This window comes from Leptidea sinapis, chromosome 39 (assembly GCF_905404315.1).
Source record: "Leptidea sinapis chromosome 39, ilLepSina1.1, whole genome shotgun sequence".
Classification (NCBI taxonomy): domain Eukaryota; kingdom Metazoa; phylum Arthropoda; class Insecta; order Lepidoptera; family Pieridae; genus Leptidea; species Leptidea sinapis.
In genome coordinates this window covers 2,977,393-3,002,045 of record NC_066303.1, presented here as the reverse complement: position 1 = coordinate 3,002,045, position 24,653 = coordinate 2,977,393, and the positions used below count along the sequence as shown (strand labels likewise).

The following is a 24,653-nucleotide window of genomic DNA, read 5'->3' as shown; positions in this document are numbered from 1 at the left end:
TTCAGGCATTATCTATAAATAAATTTAAATGTTTTATAAAAAAATGGCTCTGTCGTAAATCCTATTACTCCACTGCTGAATATCTAAATGATCGAACAGCCTGGGACTAGATTGTGATTATTTTATAGCGATAGAAATGACTGTACAATATTGTATATTTTTATTGAAAAGAGCGCAAAAAAAAGAATGCTGGAAGAGTTTCTTGCGCCGCTTCTTCTCTCTCAGAGCGCCATTTGTTTCCGAAGCGGTAGTAGTATCTAGTAGTATAAGAAATGACATCAAAAAGAATTCTAAAGGAATCAATTTTGAGAAAATAAATGCCTTTTATGCCTTTTTATGCCTCGTCGATTCCCGCTCGGATGGGCAGTGTTGGGGAAGCTTCGTAAAATATTCGCGTCCGAGATACCACAGTGACTGAAAACGAAGGATTTCAATCAGTGTGTGTTGCCAGTGATGACTTACGGTACGCACACGTGGAAGCTAACTATGGGCCATGATTAGAAAGTTCATGGTCGCTCAGAGGGCAGTGGAGAGCTATGCTCGGAGTTTCTCTGCGAGATCGAACCAGAAATGAGGAGATCCGTAGGAGAACATTGCGAAATTGAACTGGCATTGAGCAGTGCACATAGTTCGAAGGATAGATGGTCGTTAGGGCAGTAAAGTCCTCGAATGGCAACCACGTACTAGAAGACACAGTGTTGGTGGGTACCCCACAAGATGGACCGATGATCTGGTCAAGATCGCCAGAATACGTTGGATGAGGGCAGTGCGGGACTGATCGTCATGGTAATCTTTTGGGGAGCCCTTTGTCCAGCAGTGGACGTCTTCCGGCTGATGATGTCGATGATGATACTCAAACATCATAAAACCTCCATGATGCAGTCAAGAACGGCACGTTAAGACCACCATAAAAATAAACTGTTGTGTTAGAACATATTAATTATAATCTGTAAAAATGTTATTATTGCTAAATAAATACATCGATTTCGATAATATTATTTCATTAAAATTTAGAACATCTCTGAAAAACAAAGAAATTTGATTGACCCCTATTCTAATATCAGTCGAGATGATGTTTAGTTCGAAATGAAATTTGCATACATATTTGTCAAATGTTGCACGATAAGTAAGATGTGATAGTTGGGGCCGACTCTAGAGTGTGTCTGAATTAAAAAAAACTATGACACCTGCCAGAAACTTTTCATTACCGGTTAGAATTTATCGTGGTGTGATATGCGGCTCCTGAATGCATCATGGAGTCTAATGATATATGGGTAGATAAAGTAGTGTATGTAACAAAATTAGGCATGAAAATACTCGTGTGATGTTATTATGACCCACACTAAGCTAATTTTTATCGGGGATTCTGTCCGTAAGTTGTATTTCTTGTTTTTTTTTTTTTGTTATACTTTTGGTGCGTTAGGGAAAAATTATCCGTCCACCGTCACGCAATTTCGGCACTCTGACGTTAGTTGGTCAACTAGACCATTTGTATCAAACTTCATATGCATCACATTCCAAGCCAATCTTGTGACTCATATGTCTACTGAATTACAACCACTGAACGAGAATTAAATAAATTTCAATTTATATATTTACAAGTTTTGTAATAAAAATAATTTCTCTCAAATTGTATAAAAATAATTTTTGTATATGTATAGTCATAATCATATTATGTATGTCTGTAGCCGGTACTAACAATGTAATGTTTGTTGCAGTGAATCTAAATGGTGCTTCTAAAGTGGACATATCTCACTTCGACCTTCTTAAAGTTCTCGGAACTGGAGGTGAGTCTATCTATAGTCATATTATTCATGTAGTATATAATTTTTTCGCAGTTATCTCGTATATATTATATGAGATGTGTTACATTAGCAACTGCTTATATATTATGTATTGTGTGTGATGACCGTCGCTAATCGCTGTGCACGAGTTTTATGGTACGAGGGACGCAGCTGCTGTCAAGCGCAAGGCTGCTTTATCTATTTAGAATTTGTTATGATTTCAAAAAACTGGATTTTGGCAATTACTTAATTATCCAAATGTTTTGAATTTTCTTTAGTGTTAATTCCGCCAATATTCGTCTTCAAACAATTCGACACGTGTTCTACACGAGCCAGTTGCCAGTCAGGAGATGTTGTCTCGCCAAACTCTGGCACGAGACTCTCGTATAATATGGATAATTATGTATTTCCGCAAATCACGCTTAATTCAATATTTTTTTTTAAATTACTTAATTAATTTTAGTATGTTTGAGAATGATTCTTGACAAATACTACTTTTATTACTATTTTGATGGATTCAGTTAAAAAATATATCTTTATAAATTCTACTAACGCACAATATTGCGGGATATATAACGGGACACGTAATTCTAAGTTAAAATTAAGGTACACAGTCGATTTGTTTTTGAAAAATATTATTAAATATATTTTAACGGCCTTACAAATAAACTTGGTATAAAGTTATACTTGAGAACAAACTAAGAATAATATACAAAGTTTATTCGGACGTATAACGTTTCCCGCGGTTTTATTTGCAAGGCTGCTTGACATTCGGAAAACTTCAGAATTATCATTGCTGTCAGCGATATAGTTATACATTTTGCATATTCTTGGTTTATTCACAGGTTTAACTTTAGACTAAGTTTAATTGTAAGGCCGTAAAAGTTTAAACCGTTTTGCGCGCGTGTTATTGACGGTCTTCAACCGCTCTCCTTAAGGCGACACTAAATGCCAGCGACCTTGAGCGATATGACTTCACCGCTGCCGGCCCGCCATCTATGTAACAAAGCCAATATTCTCAAAATTCTTGCGTTTCGAAAACATTTTATATGCTTACAATCCTCGTTATTCACTACTAATCTGAATAACTGAACCTACACAAAAAAGTACAAGCTATAAGAATAACTTTTCTGATAGAAGTACCAAAAAAATGCGTCACGCCATGCCAAAAATCTTGTTTAACTTCAAAGAAAAGTGGTAGTTCAAAAAGGCTCGGCAGTATTAACTATAACCAACAGCAAGCATTAGCAACCTACAAATGAGGCTTAAGGATATGTGTAACAGGATTAAGTAGTGGTCATAGCTCGAAATGCTATACTTTCACCACAAAACTTGTCTAAAAACACCATGTTCGCGTGTTTTCTGCTTACTCTTCGCCTTAAATGCCGAAAATGATATAATTTTTTTAATATTAAGTTATGGTCTATGATGTGAGACACAAAATATAAAGATACAATCGGTTTCATGGAAGCTTTTTAAATTCGGTGTTACAAACCAATCAACAGATGTCTATTTAGACCGTGCGGCGTGTACTCTATGTAGTTTATGGTAAGTGAGGGTTGGAAAGGACGCGTCTGAATGTAAAGCCGTGAATGCACTCAGGGAAGCGGTTGTAACAGCATATGTTGAGGTCGTTGACCTGCCACGTGCGCCTCATATTGTTCCAGTCTGCTACTTATGTGACGCGGGCTTTTGTCGCTATTTAGGGTTCCGGAAGGGAACCAACGGGAAGTTTGAGTCCGCCGTCCGACTGTCCGTCTGTCAGCTAGTTGTGGGCCGTCTCTCGTAATTATAAAGCCATTAATAAGACAGCTGATATTTTTGAAGTTATAGTTCTTTTGGCGCGTCAGGGGAAAATTATCAGAGTCGGAGAGAATCACCCACATCACAAATATAAATCTTGTCGGCCGGGTCGTGTGACTGGTGCATGGCACTTCGCAGAAGGACCGAAATCGGCGCTCTCGCTTCTCTGAAGAATTTCAATTCGGCTAAAAGTTGTTGTGGATAACGTTTATTGATAAAATAGCCAGGATATTAATTCAATAATTCGTCCCAAGCTTGATGCAACCGAAGTATAAATGATGACTATTTTCGGAAAGAGGGGTAACTACTATCCTTGACGTATAATAAATACTGGACTTACAATCACGCTAAAACATTGTCTTACGCAAACTCTGCCTTCGTGTCTATTAGGCAGAGTTTTCGTTCAGTAATGTTTCGACCGCGCTTTAATTACAACGCCACGCAATGAAAAAGTGTTCAGTGAAAAACTGTCCAACAGCATAATATGCAAACTTAAAGGTTTTTATCATTGTGCTAAATAATTACATTGAAATTGCTAAAGAAAATGTTCCTGGCTCGTGTTAGCGTCTGAGCTTCTAATGAGCGTATACAAAAGACTTTAAACACTACTGCCACGAAATAAGGTGTTAATTTGAATGAATGTTTAATAAAACACCACTTGGACATTTTTTGTTGTCATCGCTTGGATTGGAACGAGTGATATTTTTTCAAGTAAGCGAACTTCATAACGCCAACTCGTCAACGGCTTGACTATCAACGAACCCCCGACTGAACGACCGTATAAATAGACAACGTAAAACTTTGCTTCAACCAATTCGACAATGTTAGGACTCTACACACGAGGCATCCTCATGAGGCGAACGAGAGATAATTATGGATTTCAGCAAAATAATGCCTAATTTTCTAAATATACATAAAGACAGTACCTAATTATTGTGCTCTTAAAGACAATGTAAGCACACTTTTCCCTATAGTCGTGTGTCAACTGTCACTGTCCGAATCAAACCTGAACTGAATAAATGTTTTACGTTGTTGCTTATTGACCAAGAATATTTTAAACAACCGGAGTAAATGCAATGTAGAGACATATCTCTACATTGCTATATATAGCAGTCGGACGCTTCATCACCATCAGCCGGAAGACGTCCACTGCTGGACACTACAAAGGACTCCTCCAAACTCCAAAGATTTCCACGACGATCGGTCCTGCGCTGCCCTTATCCAATGTGTTCCGGCGATCTTGACCAGTTCGTCGGTCCATCTTGTGGGGGGCCTACCGACACTGCGTCTTCCGGTACGTGGTCGCCATTCGAGGACTTTACTGCCCCCACGACCATCCGTCCGTCGAACTATGTGCCCTGCCCACTGCCACTTCAGTTTCGCAATCATTTGGGCTATGTCAGTAACTTTAGTTATGTCGATGCTTATTACGGTGTAATTTGTGGCATGTTCCATATTTCGCCTTTGGTTTTATACGATGTGATTAATCGTCTATATTATGTATAGAACGTCATTGGTTATATTATAAAGCATGTACGATCGGAAGCGATGCGCTAACTGTATTACAACGTTATGTAAAATATAGCATGCGCGTCTGACGTAACTGCTGTTCAACCGCGCTGGCCATCCAGTCAGTCAATATAGGCGCGTATAGAAGCGTGTCCGTAGACATCTTCCCTACTATATTCCGACAACTACGTGCGCGACCGTCTCACGGGCTGGCGGACGATGGCGGGGACGGGGTAATAAGATGTCAGCGGGTAGCGGGGGATGTTGCGGGGAAGGGCAACGCGTGAGTCTGCGGTAACCCGCAACCTATATATATATATAGGGCATCTACGAACAAATCGATAAAGTTCTAAAGAATAACAATTCAGAAAAGGGTTATCAAACAACATTCAAAAAACAACTCGAGTTGTTACTCTATGAAACGGTAATGCCCTAGATTTATGAAGATGATGATTGGATGTAACAATTAAACTGCATTCACTTATATAGTAGGTTAGGAAGTAGTAGGAAGGCCGAGTAGGTTTTCTGCCGTGTGGAATTTGGAAGGATTATAGTGTGTTTCAAAGTCAAAATCAAATAAACTTTATTCAACTAGGCTTAAACTAAGCGCTTTTGAATAGCCACTATAAATATTTCATTTAAATTACTGAATGTACCAGTATAAGAATCTCAACGGCCACTCTTTTCAATCAAATATAGTATTTTACAATTGCCGTCCACTGTCCATATCGTGATAGTGACATTGACACATATTTAATTCAGTTGCAAAGTAATTATAGTAATAATAATAATATTGACACACTTTACACAAATTATCTTGCCCCAAGTTAAACATATATAGCCTGTGTTATGTGTTACAAGACAATGATATATTTAATACAATATACTTACTTAAACATACATAAATTCATATAAACATACATAAATACATTTAAACATCCATGACTCGGAAACAAACATCCATATTCATCATATAAATGCTTGCATCTACCAGGATTCGAACCCGGGACCTCTAGCGCAGTAGGTAGGATCGCTAACCACTCGGCTATACAGGTCGTCGAAATGAAAGCACTGTATTACCGATACGCAGCCCAGCGAAAATATCTAAGTAAAAAGCGATTCACTGGATTGTATGAAACGTGCAGTCATTGATAGATTGACAGATGACGGCTGTAACCTTGTACAAAAACGGTGATAGCCGAAATCCAGTACTTTATAAGCAACTGTTCGCTTTCCAACTCAGCCGGATTATACTTCGTCGCCAATCGCCATACTGTAATTACTACTATTTCAAACTCTTATTATGTAGTATATTTACATCTACTTTGCACAGGATGCCGGCTAGATTATGGGTACCGCAACGACGCCTATTTCTGCCGTGAAGCAGTAATGTGTAAACATTACTGTGCTTCGGTCTGAAGGGCATCGTAGCTAGTGAAATTACTGGGCAAATGAGACTTAACATCTTATGTCTTATACGTCAAAAATCCTGAGCGGCACTGCATTGTTATGGGCATGGCGTATCAACTAACGTCAGATGAACGTCCTGTTCGTCTCGTCCTTTATTTTCATTTATAAAAAAACTTTTTTCAAGTAAATCGGATGCGGTGATCTATGTCCGGTGCGAAACCAGTTTTAAGATTCCATCACATACATAGATATATACAGGCAATGTTAATATAAAGCGTAATTGTCTAAAATTTGTTTCTGCTTCGCGACCGCACTGTAAACAGTTGTGGGTTACAACTCCTTCAGTGCAGGCAACGTGACCGGTCACGTTAACAGGCCCGGAAGCCTTTGAAACGGACTGAGCAATCCGTGAACAAAACTCGCTATTTGTATTGTTTTTTTTTTTTTTTGTAGAATTGTACTGTGCTGTAAAATGTTTGTTGTTTGCGAATTTTACAAGCCGCGGGTTTCTATTGTCACAGTTTTCGTGTTTTTTTGTTCAAGCGAAAACTTCTTTAGGCGGATTGGGTTGTTTTTGGTAGCGGAAAAATTTTTTGGCTTTTAAATCTCGAACGTGGCACGTTTATATAAAATACTTTTTGCCGGGATTGTAACTAAATGTAATATTGATTGACATTTTTTAATAACACATGATATATCGAAATAGGACGAAATACAGTTAAATTGACGTTTGACTTGTTTAAAAAATATATATATAGATAGTACTACCGCTTCGGAAACAAATGGCGCTCTGAGAGAGAAGAAGCGGTGCAAAAAAAACTCTCCCAGCATTCTTTTTTTGCACTCTTTTTAATAAAATATACAATATTGTATTGTCTTTGCTATTGCTATAAAATAATCATAATCTAGTCTCAGGCTGTCCGATCACTTAGATATTTAGTGTATCAGTTTTAATGACATGATTTAAATCATAGACTTAGAATATACCAGCGTATAAATGATCTGACAGCCCGATAATACGTGACCAATTTTTTATTTGTTAATGTGTGCCTTAAGCTAATGGTTTCAATATTCAAAATAGTAATGAGCCGATTGATGCCGAGCGTGGCTGACTGTTTACAACTTGTCAATTAAAATCGGTTACAGTAACAATAGATTCGCTTTCCTTAGATATTTTCTTCTCTCTCGCACGCTCTCTTTGTCTATACGTTAGTATATTGTAAGTATAACTAGAGCGGCATATGAGATTACCAGTGGGAGGTTCCTTTGCACCGGATGCCGGCTAGATTATGTGTACCACAACGGCGCCTTTTTCTGCCGTGAAGCAGTAATGTGTAAGCATTATTGTGTTCTGGTCTGAAGGGCGCCGTAGCTAGTGAAATTACTGGGCAAATGAGACCAGGTGCGAGCATTGGTTTTCTAGCAAGGTAGGCACTGTAAATCTAACTAGTCGTAGTTGAACTTTGGAATATGAAGTCTGGAGATTGCTTACCGAAAGTATTTACCCCCCTATTCATAATGGTCCGTTAACTTTAAACAGCCGCTAAGGAGTGTTTTTTCTCAATCTGACTAAGGTCAATAGAAGAAGACAGAGTGAGAATTAGCAATGCTTTAAGTTAGCAGACTATTATGAATAAGGGGGTTAGTATCTAGCGTAAGGAAAAATTTTATGAGCGGGTGTTCAATAGAAGTTTGGTTGTAAAATAACGGAACCAAATTGAGGTAATTTAACTTAACACTATATTTATTTAAGGTTTATAACTAGGTAGGTACTACCTAATTGCCTATATGATATGCACGCCCCTGAATGAGACTTAAGGCAAGGAGTAAGCAGAAAACACGCAAACACGATGTTTTTAGACAAGTTTTGTGGTGAAAGTATAGCATTTCGAGCTATGAACACTACTTTATCCTGTTACACATATTATCCTTAAGTCTTATTTGTAGGTTGCTAATGCTTGCTGTTGGTTATAGTTAACACTGCCGAGTCTTTTTGAAGTACCACTTTTCTTTGAAGTTAAACAAGTTTTTTGGCATGGCGTGACGCATTTTTTTGGTACTTCTCTCAGAAAAGTTATTCTTATAGCTTGTACTTTTTTGTGTAGGTTCATTACTCAGATTAGTAGTGAATAACGAGGATTGTAAGCATATAAACTGTTTTCCACGCAAGAATTTTGAAAATATTGGCTTTGTTACATAGATGGCGGGCCAACAGCCGTGAACTCATATCGCTCAAGGTCGCTGGCATTTAGTGTCGCCTTAACATCTTATGTCTCAAGGTGACGAGCGCAATTATAGTGCCGCTCAGAATATATCGGTTTCTCAAGAATCCTGAGCGGCCACTGCATTGTAATGGGCAGGGCGTACAGCCTGCTGACTGACAAGCGGACGGACGGGCAGCGAACTCTTAACACGCCTGCTTACAAAAAAGGCCGTCAACGCATGCACAAGCTCATACTGCTCATGTTTTATAGAAACGTTAACGGGTAAAGGCTATTTATACATCACCATTGGTTAATATTATTCAATCGATACAGAACATTGCCGCTTACGTCGTCCTCGCCACGGTCGGCCGGTCGCACGTTATACCATCGTCGTCGCAAGTTCTGCGGAAGTTATTATTTATTGTAATGCGCGAAAGTTGCCGAGAACATTTTCTTAAGGTGTCTCCGATGTCGTTTTATTACTATATTCCGTCTAATGCAAACTAATGTTATAAAGAGGAGACATTTGTGTTTTTTGTATGTATGTTTGTAACGTTTTTCAAAAACTCTTTCACCAGTAGAAAAGTGCATCTTCACTGAGTGATATTACATATTCAAAAAAATAGGGGTCCCTAATAAAAATGAAAAACTATAACCCAGCTTGGGTTATAGTTTTTCATTTTTAAAAAAAAATAGTCATAAAAAATCAATCATCCCTGGTCTGTATTTATCCTTATCCCATTAAATATTTTATTAAATACCGTTTCAATCCTCTAAAATAAATCTTTAATTATTAAAATCGGACATTCAAAATGTGAATGTAAACAAGTCATGCAATATTAACAAAGTGAAAAAAAAAACTTTTATGTTGACAAAAATAAATCTATAGTTCGACTTACGGCCGTTCCCGATATACTATCTACAGATAGAGATAAATTACTACCTTCTACTGTCAGTAATTAGCTGTGAATAATCTGAAGCTGTCCCAATATACCCGATAAGTCATATTTATCGCCTTATATTGGGACGCGTGAATTGCAATTTCCATACAAATTTCTATCGCTGGTGAGCTATACGTCGTCTCATTGACAGACAGCGTGTACGGAATAGGTGAGTTACCGTTGATAAGTTTATTGGGACAGATAAGTCAACGATAATTTCGATTTTTATCTCAAATAAGAGATAAACTGAATATTGGGAACGGCCGTTAGTACTTTCCACTTCCACGATCTAAGCGAGTGAAACCGTGGGACATTGCTAATTGCAAAGCGCACCAGTTACCAGATAGTTAAAAATAAAATCCGGTCAAGTTATATAGATGGACAAAATGACAATGAGCTTCCTTGTGCGGTTTTACCGGGACGATACGACATGGGTATCTTCAAAACAAACGCGTACACCTTTCTAAAAGGCCGACACGCTCCTGTGAGTCCCCTGGTGTTTCACTTAACATCGGGTACGTACGGGTCACTTATCCTCCTTTTTCATAAAGAAAACACGCTGCTAACTGTAAGGGGTGATAGATAGCTCTACACTGGACACTAGCAGCGGTCATAGACCCCAGGTGTAAAGAACCCAGCTGGCTAATATGACGGTCAATGCAGTCTCGATGCACTTCTTAACACAACACAACACCACACTTGACGTTATGGTTTATGATCACGCATTCCGGTACAGCTGTTAATTATGTACCTAAGCAAGCAAGCAAAAAAAAAATAAATGAAGCAAAAATGTAATTTCGTTTCGAATAAAAAAGCTATTTAACACTACCTATGATGAATTTTGTAGTCAAGTTTGTTTAAAAAATATTTTAATTTTGATTTTTTTTAATAATGTTTCTTTAGTGTCTAGAATATTAAATTCCAAATACAATGACGTAAATTTATTTATTCCAATATAATTTCCCTAGCTCGATATAAGAAAATAATACTGTAAATTTAAAAATCATAGTTCAGTGTTTAGTACAGTTTTATGAAATATTTTTTTCGTGAAGTAATTTTTGTTCGAAGTTTTAAAAATGTAAACAGTTTCAGTTATGTCCTATGGGGGTCCTTAACGGCAGGTTATACGAGCGCGCAACAAACGATAGAGAGGCACGATCGACCTAAGTGTTTGAGTTGTGGCTCCTTTCTCAAGTTAAACAATTTCAAATTTAATTTTATATTTAAATTTAATACAACATTAATTTAAATAGTTCAAATCAGATTAGTTTAAGTAACACTTATGTCAGACGTCCCGAGACGCACTTTTTTTTTAAAGTACAAACTTTTGATGCATTTTTATATACGTCGTCGTTACGTCGTTTGTAGGAACTGTATCTCAAGAATTAACACGTTTTTGAACTTGCTGACTAGGCATACTACGGTCCGAATTCCGTCAGTTTGCAGAAATATCGAATCTGAAAACGAACGTGAGTGACGAGAGCTTAGGGTCGAGGTTGCGTAAACAGACGCGGCGCGGAGAGAGCACGTGGCGCGCGGGCTCACGAGACACGTGGTGTACGTCACGTTGTACAGGGGGCTGATATAAATGTTCCGCGATGTTATTGACGGACTGGGTAATGCAAGCTCATAGACGTCTTTGTGCGGTGTTTCCGGGACGATACGACATGGGTACCTTCAAAAATAGCGCGTACACATCTTGCGAGAGAATGTGGGCGGCGGTGATCACTTACACCAGGTGACCCGTACGCTCGTTTGTCCTCCTTTTCCATTAAAAAAAAAACTCTTATAATATACTAGCGGACAATACAGAAGAACATCACTAACGGGGATACAGAAAGATAAAAAAGGAAAGCGAGTCTTTTGGGACTGTAGCTATCGTAAACTCTTACTACTTAGCTATAAATATCTTAATATTTCAATTCTGTACATAGTTAAACACTGCCAGAAATTCACAGTACTTAATTGGACTAGACATAATATTAGGAAAATTTATAAAGGGTAATTTAATAATTAATAGCGAAACCAGCTGTTTTAGATAGGTCGACGAGCCCACCAACTACCAGGTGGGCATAAGGTCACGAGATGTGTAAGGACGGTCGCGGTGGGGTAACGACCGCCCGGGCACCGCTACGCGCCAGTTTCGGGGTTCGACGACCCGGCGCGACTAACCGCGTCCTGTCCTGCGATATACTTACCTACCTTTATATTGTCCTAGTACTCTGGAGAACATTCGCTCTGACAAAATGGATTCCATATTATTTTTTTAAATAAATTCTTTTAAAAAATTAAGTTTTAGTAATACCATTTATAATTTAAAAAATTCGGGGCTTAAATTTTTAAACGGTTTAAGATTTGGCATAGCCAAAGTACAGAAATCCGAAAATGGGCGCTAGTCCAATTTTATTCGACCAGTTCCTACGTGACCGTATTGTCACCTGGTCACTTTTCAGTACATCTTCGACCAGAACGTGGAATTACATTATGGAATCCCAAGGCTTCTCTTATCATAGCACAGGTTCTACCTAGTAGACCCCTGTCTCCCAACTGTAGTTTAACATTTTAAGAACAATTATTTCTATCTGAGCCATTTGTGCATCATAAAAATGTGGTGTCTAATATTAGAGGCCAGTTGTCAGCAAATATACCTGCACTTAATATTGTTTGAGTTTTTTGAGCATAATACACCCGCTATGTTCCAAGCATATACGTTCGATCGCTCACCATGAAAAAACCCGCATAAATCATAATGTGTTTAAAAAAATCGGTCAAGTTCCAGTTGAACTGTTCGAATACTAGGACACTGAATCACGCTCATGAAATATTTATTCGGGAACATTTTTAAGTTGAAGGATTATTATAACCTTGAGCGTTGCCTTGCCACAGTTGAGTGCAGGTTTCATCACGATGTTTTCCCTCACCGTTACACAGCTCTTACCGGATGAGAGGAAATAAGGGACTAGTTTAAGCTGGGAGGCTCCTTTACATAGGATGCCGGCTAAATTATGGGTACCACAACGGCGCCTTTTTCTATCGTGAAGCAATGTGAATGTGTAAGCATTATTGTGTTCTAGTGTAGCTAGTGAATATACTGGGCAAATGAGACTTAACATCTTATGTCTCAAGGTGACGAGGGCAACTGTAGTGTCGCTCGTCCCTTATTGACATATAAGAAGCTTATTCTTTGCGTCAGTCGCTGTACCCGTAATATATAATGGAATCATTTAAGGACGTGTATCGTCAATAAGTTTGCCCTTCATCACTTAAAAAACGCATGTCATCATGTCGTTCGTCAACTCCTCAAGTCAACCGTCTTGTTTATGAATTTGCATAGAAAATATTTTGGTTCGGCCAACGCGAATTCGACAGGTCATTGTCCGCGCGCCGATCACGGTTCGATGGCAGTTTAGATACGCAATCAGCTGTTCGGTGCGAAGCGAGAGGTTCACGCCGCAGTGTCATTCACTTCTAGTACAAATCCATCGGATAGGACGTTATCTAGTTATAAGCGAAGGACTAGGTTAAGATGTACATTTTGAGCCGACTTGAACATCAATTCCTGCCTGAACATCAAATCGAAAATAGATGAATCTAATATATAAAATTCTTGTGTCATGGTGTTAAACTTTGAACTCCTCCGAAACGGCTTGACCGATTCTCATGAAATTTTGAGTACATATTGGGTAGGTCTGAGAATCGGACAACATCTATTTTTCATCCCCCTAAATGTTAAGGGTGGTCCAAACGATTTTTTTTTAAATTTGTTTGATTATGAGTCAGCATTAAAAAATACATACAACTTCAAATTTTCACCCATCTACGATCAACAGTTACTTTTGTATCGCGATTTTAATATCGGCAATACAACGTTTGCTGGGTCAGCTAGTTTTTTTATAAATTAACAACAATCTTATTTTGCAAATCGAAAAATGGAATAATTTTATCAAATTAATGTATTGTCATCGGTCTTTGATAAATCTACGAAGTTTGAATCAAATCTGGCCGACTAAAACGCGCCCAAATGAGTCGGTTACAAACATATATACAGACAGGTGAAGCTAGCAAAAACCGTGTAAAAATTGAGCGCATTTCCCTTTTCTGTAACACATGAGGATAGAGAGTACTTAGACTTTGCTCAGACTTTACTTACGTGAAACTTAGCTTAGCTGGGTTGACTTGACTTTTGCAATGGGCTGTCTTACCATAAGCCCAGTATAATTTCGGCTGTCAAATAAATGACTATAAAAACGATATCAAAGATTATGCGAAAGTTATACTTAGCTAAATTTTACGTGCGTTAAGTCTGAGCAAAATTCGCTCTATAGATCTCCGCCTTAGGTTTTCAAATACAGCCAGCTGCCTGCCGATATCGTCGCTCCATCTGGCCGATGGGCGTCCCTACATTCGAGTGTTTCCCAAATCTAGCTCCCCAGCGATAGAAGTTTGTATGGAAATTGCAATTCACAAGTCCCAATATAAGATTATTGACAGCTAATTACTGACAGTAGAAGGTAGTAATTTATCTCTATCTATACATAGTATATTGGGAACGGCCGTTGGAAGATACTACCGTATATACGATCTGACATCCCGGTAATGCATGACCGATTTTGTTTTATCAATGTGTGCGTTTGCTTGAGCTTTAATATTTAAAATACTAAGGAACTCGCGTCAAGCGTGGCTAACTGTTTACGACTTGTCAAACAATCTATTACAGTAACAAAACTTACCACTAAAAACCCCATTTGTCGTATCACCGCTCTTCGACAACACTTCCCTTAAAGCCTCGCCTAGTATCGGAATCCGTGGCCATCTGGAGGGCAAAGCCAAATTGGCTTCAAAGAAACTGGGCGTATTTGATAAAGCACGGCAATACTTCAAGCCGGCCCACATACTAGCGCTCTACAAAGCGCAGGTCCGGTCACACATGGAGTATTGCTGTCATCTCTGGTCTGGCGCACCCCAGTATCAGCTCGATCCATTTGACCGCGTGCAACGTAGAGCAGCTCGAATAGTGGGGGACCCAGTGCTCTGTGAACGGCTGGATCACTTGGCGTTGCGTAGAGACGTCGCTTCATTGTGTGTCTTCTACCGCATTTATCACGGGGAGTGTTCCGAAGAGCTGTTTAACCTAATTCCTGCCGCCGAATTCCACCTTCGCACGACACGCCACAAGTTAGGATATCATCCCCACCATCTGGATGTGTGGCGGTCCTCCACAGTGCGGTTTTCAAGGAGCTTTCTTCCACATACTACAAAGCTGTGGAATGAACTTCCTTGTGCGCTGTTTCCGGGACGATACGACATGGGTACCTTCAAAAAAAGCGCGTACACCTTCCTTAAAGGCCGGCAACGCTCCTGTGAGTCCTCTGGTGTTGCAAGAGATTGTGGGCGGCGGTGATCACTTAACAACAGGTGACCCGTACGCTCGTTTGTCCTCCTATTCCATAAAATAACAGTAACAATAGATTCGCTTACCTTTTCTATCTTGCTGTATCTCCATTACATATGTACTTCTCTCTCGCACAATTTGTCTATACGTTTGTATATTGTAAATCTATGATAAATACCACCTGTTTTATTTTATATCATTTATATTATTTCAATATTGTAAAAGCCGAGCCAATTTTTCTGTCACAGCCAGATAATATTAATTTATTCATTCGAGCGCGCTGAACGAGCCTGACCCCTGATTAAATGTTTCTAAGAAACGTCTAACGTATTGTACACGACACGACCACAGCTTAGATGAATTCAGTATGTTGTCACTAGCGGTAGGTGATATTATTAAACATTGTAACTGTAACTCGCAATAATATTTTTTTTATGAAAATAAGGGAAGAGACGAGCAGGTCCTTCAGCTTGTGGTAATTGATACGCCCTGTCCATTACAATGCAGTGCCGCTCAGTATTCTTGAAAAATTCTAAAAATTCTGATCGGCACTACAACTGCGCTCGTCACCTTGAGACATAAGATGTTAAGTCTCATTTGCCTATTAAATTCAGTAGCTACGGCGCCCTTCAGACCGTAACACAGTAATGCTTACACATTACTGCTTCACGATAGAAATAGGCGCCGTTGTGGTAACCATAATCTAGCCGGCATCCTGTGCAGAGGAGCCTCCCACTGGTATGGACTAGTAGTACTGGTAGGTACTCCCCTTCTTTGTGCACTGTATTTTTCGCGTCGGTATATTTTCATTGCGTTATGTTAAAAAAACAATTTTTGTGGATATTTAGGTATGACCGCGCCTTAAGAGCTTATTTTAGGAAGAATCTATTTGTTCCCCATTTATACAAACGGGAGGGAGCCTACCAGTGGGAGGCTCCTCTGCACAGGATACCGGCTGGATTATGGGTACCACAACTTCGCCTATTCCTGCCGTGAAGCAGTAATGTGTAAGCATATTACTGTGTTTCGATCTGAAGGGCGCCGTAGCTAGTGAAATTACTGGGCAAATGAGACTTAACATCTTATGTTTCAGGTTTTTCCAAGAATCCTAAGCGGCACTGCATTGCAATGGGTAGGGCGTATCAATTACCATTAGCTGAACATCCTGCTCGTCTCTTTCCTTATTTTTATTTAAAAAAACTTACATTTTAGAAACTTCTTATAGTTTGGAAGTTCATTATATGAATGTTCTGAAGTTGAAGGAGTTTAAAGATACCTCTCGAATGTTTGATTGCATTATAAATTGTTGGATTGTTAGCATTTTATTATTAAAATATCAAACAGGTTAGTTCATAAGCTTATGAAAACATTGCATTTTTAATCGCTCGATAATTATTATATTCATCGTACAATAAAGAATCTGAAGAAAAAGATTACATTAAATGCTTAATTTAAATAATGCGTAGTACAGTATGAGAGATAAAAATTATTAAATGAAAATAATATTTATTTTACTGTGTTACGTTAATAGGATACTGTATATTATGATACAAGTGAGGTAAGTTGCTCTTTATACATGAGACTGTGGGTTACAGCCCGAGTGTCTAGTGAACAAGTTGCTCACGAAGTTTATACGAACTTTACGAGTAAGTGCGTTGAAAAAAGTGTGTGTACTTATGTATGCACGCAAGAAGTTATTCTTCTTTGGCCTAACGAAGCGCAAATCATGAAAATGATTGCTATTCTACGTTTATAGAAAGAACAATTTCGTAAAAATATTGCAAAGATGACTTTGACAATTAATTATTAAATAATGAATGCGGCTGTATGGGCTTGAACCCTTTGCCTGTTCTAATAATGGACGAAGAAATCAAATAACGAATGACGCAAACGTCAAAAAATTTTAGGTACCAACTTCAACCTGCTACTTTTATATTTCAAGTGATGCGCGCGCATTTTAAAATTTCAATAACGTATTTTTTTCATAACGCGCCTAAAGAAGTATAACTTCAATAATGTAACGTGAATAATATTTAAACTTGGCTCACACATTTGTGATAATGTTGATTCAGAAAAATGTGTCCAGATAGTCATTTCCGTAGTCAAGAATAACCACAACCACATCGTGTTGAATGATGTTCATTTCTATTGTTTGGTTATATTTATTTTTATTATGTATATTTTCTGCGTAAGACCAATCTCGCACTACGTCCGATCCGAATCCGATCCGTACCCGTGAAAATACGGTACGTTGTAGTCGTAGAAGTCGTCTTTTTCGTGACGGAATGAAATCGGATGACGGAAGCCGGATCTAGTGCGTAAACTACAATAGAAATAGTTCTACGACTAGTTCGGACCGTCTTTTCACAGATACGGATCGTCGGTCGTAAGTTTAAGGATTTTTAGAGTAAATTTTATTTTTGTTTACCTTATTACTATTGTTATAGCAACAACGTGTACCGGGTGTGCTTGTATAATTTGTATGAAATTAGAAAATTTATTATTAATTAATAGCCTGAAGACGGTCGCTCCATTCCCAATAAGATCATTGAGAAAGTCATTCATGTTATAGTAACCTTGACCACACAAATGTTTTTAACAATTATTTTGAATGTCGTAATACATTTGTTTTAACATTTTCTGGGATCTTCTTGTAAAAGCACATAAATCTCCCCAACAAAGACCTACAACTCGACTTCGCCGAGTATTAGGCATTATTAGTTTATGTCTCTTCCTGGTGTTAACATTATCGTTATGACAGTTTCTAGCAAATTCACTTATGTATGTGCCTATGTACGATTAAGTAATTTGATTCGCGAACCTTTTCGCTGACTTATTGCTTGAAATGTGGAAGTATCTTAAAGTTAGAAAGATAGCCCTTAGCATTTTCAATTTTTATCAGCAACTTAGAATGTATAAATAACAAATCTGTTATCTTAGATTAAGGATTTATCTCCGCTGCACTCTAATAAGATACCGCAGGCATAGTCGCAAAGTGCGGCCACCTTTTCTATGCCCAAGTAGGCGTACTCGAGCCAGTCTCGAACAACGTTGACGCGCCGCACGTTAAACGTTGCTAATAATTGAAACTAAAATGCCGGGTTGCGTAGTAAAACTTTGTAAAAAAGAATACTTCAATAAATAAAAAAGAGACTGGAATAACAAATCATCTGTAAGTATTTTGTATTTTATTAATTTCAATGTAAATCACAATCATTTAATAGTTTCCGCAATAAAGAAGCTATAGTTCTTAGTGCGGTATCAATTTAAGTCTAAGTGATATCTTCAAACTAGACTGCTAGTCTCTGTACTGTGACGTCGCGTCAGTTGGCTCGCGTGTCGGTCGGCGCTGCGCCGGTCGCTCGGGTTACTGTTCGTCACTAGTGGCCACCTGCCGAACTCCGGAGGATGTTGACATAGGTTGCATGCGAAATTTATCACGTGACGTATGCTGTAAAAGTGCTCGACATTATAAACGACTAGTCGCTCGCCCCGACTATGTTCGGGCGAAAATTTAAATCCTTGCTCTTTTTACTTTACACGGATACGATATTTTTAAATTAATAACTAAATGTAAGTTGGTATCTCTAATTTCATGGACGATGCGGGATACATTTTGGTACAATTTAAATTTGTATACTTAATCCCATAAGCGAGGGTTACCACTTGTAAATAAAAGCGTTTCTCTGATTTTATTTATACAGGTGTCCCAAAGTTATGGGGACATGAAGGGAAAGTACATTAAATATCGTAGATAGGGTATTTTACTGAAACAAGAATTTATTTTATATTTGAAAGTTAGTAATTCTGCATTCAAAGATATTCTAAAAAATATTTGCCTCGTCTGGGAATAGAACCGACTTAAATGTAAAAAAAACACCCCTACTTTTATGATAATAATATGTAGATATGAGAAAGTAGTCAATTAAGTGGGTATTTTTTTGTAAATTAATTAAATAAATGCTGAAAATGTGATCCCTCCTGTCTTACGCAAATCGCCAATCTTTTAATGAGTCCGTTGCCTTTTGATTTTCTTATCATTTTATGGTGAATACTCGATGATATGGCACAATTCTATTTGTAACTCGCCCACGTTCTCGTATCGCTTCTAAACTAAAAAAAAAACTGCTTTAAAGTATTTTAATTATGAAGTGGGTAGTTATTTACGAATAATCAATGCTATCTATGGAATGATAATATCTCTACTTTTCGGACGTCGTCGTCGGCAATAAATAACTTTCTTGAAATTTGACTCAAACATTTTAGGTTGCTCCTTTCTTTTAAAATACTATGTTACTAAAGATGAGTTATTAGTTTTTGGCTATTGTTTCGATTGGCATCATAAAAGTGAGGATGTTTTTTTTACATTTAAGTAGATTCGAGTCCCAGACGAGGCAAGTTATTTTTAGAAAATCTTTGAATGCAGAATTACTTACTTTTAAAAATAACATAGTCTTGTTTCAGTAAAATACCCTATCTACGATATTTAAGATACTTTCCCTTCATGTCCCATAACTTTCGGACGCCCTGTATTAGATAGATGTTGTAAAATTCGTGCGTCTACTAGTTTTTCTTTTAGACCCTAATTTTCCCGGCAGTTGAAATTGCTAACCATGAGTTATATAATATATAAAATAGATATATGACATTAATCGTAACTCATATAATATTATAGTCTTAAACCTGACGAAAAGGACGTTTATTTTAAGGGCTTTGATTGAGACTTAGCCGTGTCGCTCGGAAATACCGTACCGCAATTAGTAAAATTTTGAAAGTTATAATTTTGATACAACGAACGTACGCTTTAATTAAATAAATACATAATGTGTTAGTGGAAGGGATTGTAGGGGATACTCTTTGGTAGATGCCCTGGGTTCAGAAAGCTGTGACACAATACCGTAATAAAACAGTACTCTAACTTCATACTTGAGCGCCCGGATAGACGCACTCACACATACACGCGACTTACACGGCCGCTAAGCAATCTTGGAAAGACAAAAGTATTGAGTGTCACGCCGTACGCCGCCGAGACTGGTCGCTGTCCGAGTTTTTGTTTTGTGAAAATAAGGGACGAGAGATGCAGTGCCGCTCAAGATTATTGAAAAACCCAAAACTGCTAAGCGGCACTACAATTGCGCTCATCACCTTGGGACATAAGATGTTAAGTCTCGTTTGCCCAGTAATTTCACTAGCTACGGCGCCCTTCAGACCAGTTAGTTGGTCGTTTGTCGGTGGATTGGTGAGGTCGTGTGGACGGCCTCTGTCGGCGGTTCACGTCGGAGCAACGATCTGCGCGAGGCTGTCTCGGAGGCCGCTCACACTCTCTCCACCTCGCAGAAGTGAGCCATTACCGAATATGCCGCTATATCTGCTTCCTTATTAACACACTTTTACAAAAATTATCTTGCCCCAAACTAGACATTAGCCTGTACTATGGGTTTAAGACAACGATAATATATTTATTACTCTAAAGGTTGATGCATCCAAAATACGACAATTTATATAGTGTGCTAAATATTGGACATTATTTAAACACGATTCATATATTGTAAGCACCTCTTTACAAACTAATTTGTTATGTATATTATAGCCATTGTAAAGTACTCTATTTGATTGATTGAAAAGAGTGGCCGTCGAGTTTCTTGTATGTTCTTCTCACGAACTCTATTTTTTCCGACCATATGGATTTTGAATGTTTCAACCACTATGTTATTTAGTGCAAGTCAGTATGAAGTACAAAAGTTACGTGTCTCTAGTTGCGAATATATGCTGTCACCGTTTAATGACAAGATCTTATCTATTCATAGTTATGTCATGTTATATAGTTATGTCGATAGGTTATTGAAATGCAAGTATGCCTAAAAGAATAGATTTTTCCACCTCTAGTAAGTTGAACTAGGACAGATAGGTTATTGAAAACGGCCGTAGGTCGCTGATGCTGAAAACATTTGGCATAAAACTCAACAATTACTCTAGTCATTATTATAATCTTATATATTAAATTCTCGTGTCACAATGTTCGTTCCCGTACTCCTCCGGAACGGCTTGACCGATTCTCATGAAATTTTGTGAGCGTATTGAGTAGGTCTGAGAATCGGCCAACATCTATTTTTCATACCCCTAAATGTTAAGGGTGGTCCACACGATTTTTTTTTAATTTTTTTTGACATTTTTTTTTAAATTTGTTTGATTATGAGTCAGCATTAAAAAATACATACAACTTCAAATTTTCACCCATCTACGATCAACAGTTACTTTTGTATCGCGATTTTAATATCGGCAATACAACGTTTGCTGGGACAGCTAGTCTAATATATAAAATTGTCATGTCGCGGTGTTTGTAGTTAAACTCCTTCGAAACGGCTTGGCCGAGTGCATATTGGGTAGGTCTGAGAATCGGACAACTGAATGTTAAGGGTGGTCCACGCCAAAGTTTTTTTTTTACTTTTTTTTTTAAATTTGTTTGATTATGACTCAGCATTAAAAAATACATACAATTTCAAAATATATATATAATTACAATAATTCAATGTAATACACGTAGTATTATCGATCATAATCACATTTATATACAGTAGAGGTCAAAACAAATACAAACTTAAATAATTATTCAAATTTATTGAAGGAATAAATTTTTTACACTGATTTTTCTGAGTCGGATTTTTTTATGGAAGAGGAGGACAAGAGCGTAAGGGTACTTCGCATTCTACATCAACACCACAGGAATCTCAGGAGCGTCGCCGGCCTTTAAGGAAGGTGTACGCGCTCTTTTTTTTTTTTGAAGTACATACACATGACGTATCGTCCTGGAAACACCACGCATGGAAGCTCAGTCCACATTTAGGCTTAGATCTATAATATATATTTTACTTTTGTAAAACTTAGCTGAGTGTATGCTTAGTATAATCTTTGATTTCGTTTTTATGGTCATTTGACATATGTAATTATGAAAATTTATTGAAGTAGGCGTTACTTTGCGGAAATCCATAATTATACAAATGATTTGAGTTTTCTTTAGTGTTAATTCAGCCAATATTTGTCTTTAAACAATTCGACACGTGTTAGACAAAATCAGAATCTCAAAATCGCCAAAAAGGCAACACGTCCTGAGGATGCCTCGTGTAGAGGCGAAACACGTGTCGAATTGTTTAAAGACAAATATTGGCGGAATTAACACTAAATAAAACTCAAATCATTTGTATAATTTGTAATTATGCTGAGCTTAAGCAAAGACAGGCCAATGCAAAAGTAAAGTTTTATCACACTCAGCAAAGTTTTACGTAAGTAAAGTTTGAGCAAAGCTATAGATCTCAGGCTAATAATGGCACTGTATATTTAATGCTACGTCTAAACAATACGACCATGAAGTGGACCCCGCGTGTCAGTCACATCGGTGTAGTTCGCGTGGCAACAGTCGAAGGACACCGAGTGACGTGTCGGCACTAGCAAGGTAAACGACCCGGTTGCGGGGCATCTGTCTATTGACAAAAAAAAAACGTGCGACACCTGGCCGGCTAGGGTTACCTGCCGTGCGGAGTCCCGACTGCTCACTGCATCCTGTGGGACACTGCCGCGATTGACTTTTTTGGGATTCAATAATACTAAGCCATTTATTCCATAACCCATAATATACAATCAAATGTTAGTAGTTTAAAGTTCTTAAAATCTAGTGTTAATTTTATTTAAAGTGACCAGTTTAATTATTTATTCTATAGAATTTTGGTTATGGGGTCATTTTGGGTATAGGCCTCCCCCAACTTTTTCCCTTTTTCCCTATCCTTGGCCTGATCGATCCAGTTTCTCCCCACCGACTGCACGATGTTATCTGCCCATCTCTGCTTTGGTCTACCAGTGAATCTTTTACCTGGTGGTCCTTTCCATTTGGTGGTAAGTTTTGGGAGTTAGTACCATAAAAAAATGAGTAATTCTGCCTGTATCTTACTTATCATTCTTTTTCTTTTACAATATATTCACAAATAACACTGTTATCTATACTAATATTATATATTTTTTTGTTTTTTGCATTGAATAGCCTCCGAAACTACTGAACCGATTCAAAAATTTATTTCACTGTTCGGAAGCTACACTATCTCTATCTGTACACTATCTCCGGTTGACATAGGCTATATTACAGTTTAAAAAAAATTAGGGATCCTTTCTAAAAGTCCAATAAAGTAACCCAAGGTGTAAAACAATGTACGGGGAGGGTCGCGGGGTATCAGCTTGTTTCAAATTAAATCATTTTAATCAAATCAGGAAGACAACAAAATTTTATGGTTGAAATCGAAAAGTCTTGAGAGGCACTACATTGTAATGGGCTGGGCGGATCAATTAGCTTCAGCTGAACGTCCTGCTCGTCTCGTACCTTATTTTCATAAAAAAAACTAAAATCTATATATTATAAAAGAGAATGTATGTTCCCTAATAACTCTAAACTATTCGACCGATCTCAATGAAATCTTTTGTAATAGATTCGTTGAAGCTCAAGGAAGTTTTACATAATATATAATTTATATGGCAAAACAACGTTTGCCAGGTCAACTAGTATTAACATAATGTAAAGTTTTACTTTCATCTTACTATAAGAGAATCATCATTTATACTAGATGCGTCCGATGAAGGAGTCTTCAGTAATATTAATAATAAGCTCTCGGACGGTCGGTTGTTGTTGCTAAGTGACGAATACAAATATAAAACAAAAAAAGCGATATCGATTATTATGTCCTTTAGCACATCACTATAACTTATCAGTCGTCGAGCTGTCAAAAAACTATTATAATATAATGGACAAATTATAATGATTCAATTATGCCTAGTAATGTTGTATTATGAGAATTAAATTTGTGAACGTAGGTATTATAAGGTCGATTTGATCAAATGTCGTACCGTCGAGCCTACGGGGTCGTTACCTCAAGCGGGTTGGCGCCCTCCGAAGGACGTTCATCTGTGAGGTCGCCGAGGGTTGATTATAGCTCGTCGCTTATTTGTTTATTTAATTTGGAATGCCAACGCTACGCTATACTCATTACAAAAGTAATTTTAACCGACTTCAAAAAAGGAGGAGGTTCTCAATTCGTCGGTATGTTTTCTTTTTTTTTATGTTATTACCTCAGAACTTTCGACCGATTTTGATAATTATTTTTTTATTTGAAAGCTGGTGCTTCCTGTGTGGTCAGATTGTGATTTAGATTTTGTTTTTTTTTTTTTTAATTTTTAAAGCTTTTAACACTTATAATTAAAATCGGTTCGGAAATAAGAAGGATATCTAGATACATTTATTCTTATAAACGGAGAGCCGTTCCATGCGTTGTTAGGGTAACCTTGCTAAAGTCGTGACCTCCGTCTCTAGGTAGATTACGTAAAAGAAAAAATCAATGGGTATAGTAAAAACCGATCTGGCGAGGAATGGGTCGGTAGCACTATTGCAGTTTGCGACGGGTAATGTATGATTTTGACTGCCCAGTTACATTCGATATAGTGAATAATTAAATTAAAAAAAAGTGTTCCGAAGAGCTGTTACACGTGATTTCTGCCGCCGAATACCACCTTCGCACGACACGCCACAAGTTAGGATATCATCCCCATCTGGATGTGTCCTCCACAGTGCGGT

At 37.8% G+C, this 24,653-nt stretch overlaps 1 protein-coding gene across 2 annotated transcripts in view; it reads left to right on the top strand.

The window, feature by feature from the left end:
- Window positions 1-24,653, top strand: part of LOC126976154 (ribosomal protein S6 kinase alpha-5-like) — a 127,730-nt gene that overhangs the window by 28,828 nt on the left and 74,249 nt on the right. For both annotated transcript variants that reach the window (XM_050824368.1, XM_050824370.1), the window contains exon 2: window positions 1,719-1,787. In XM_050824368.1, coding sequence (XP_050680325.1) covers window positions 1,719-1,787 — 69 coding nt within the window. The remainder of the gene's footprint in view (window positions 1-1,718; window positions 1,788-24,653) is intronic.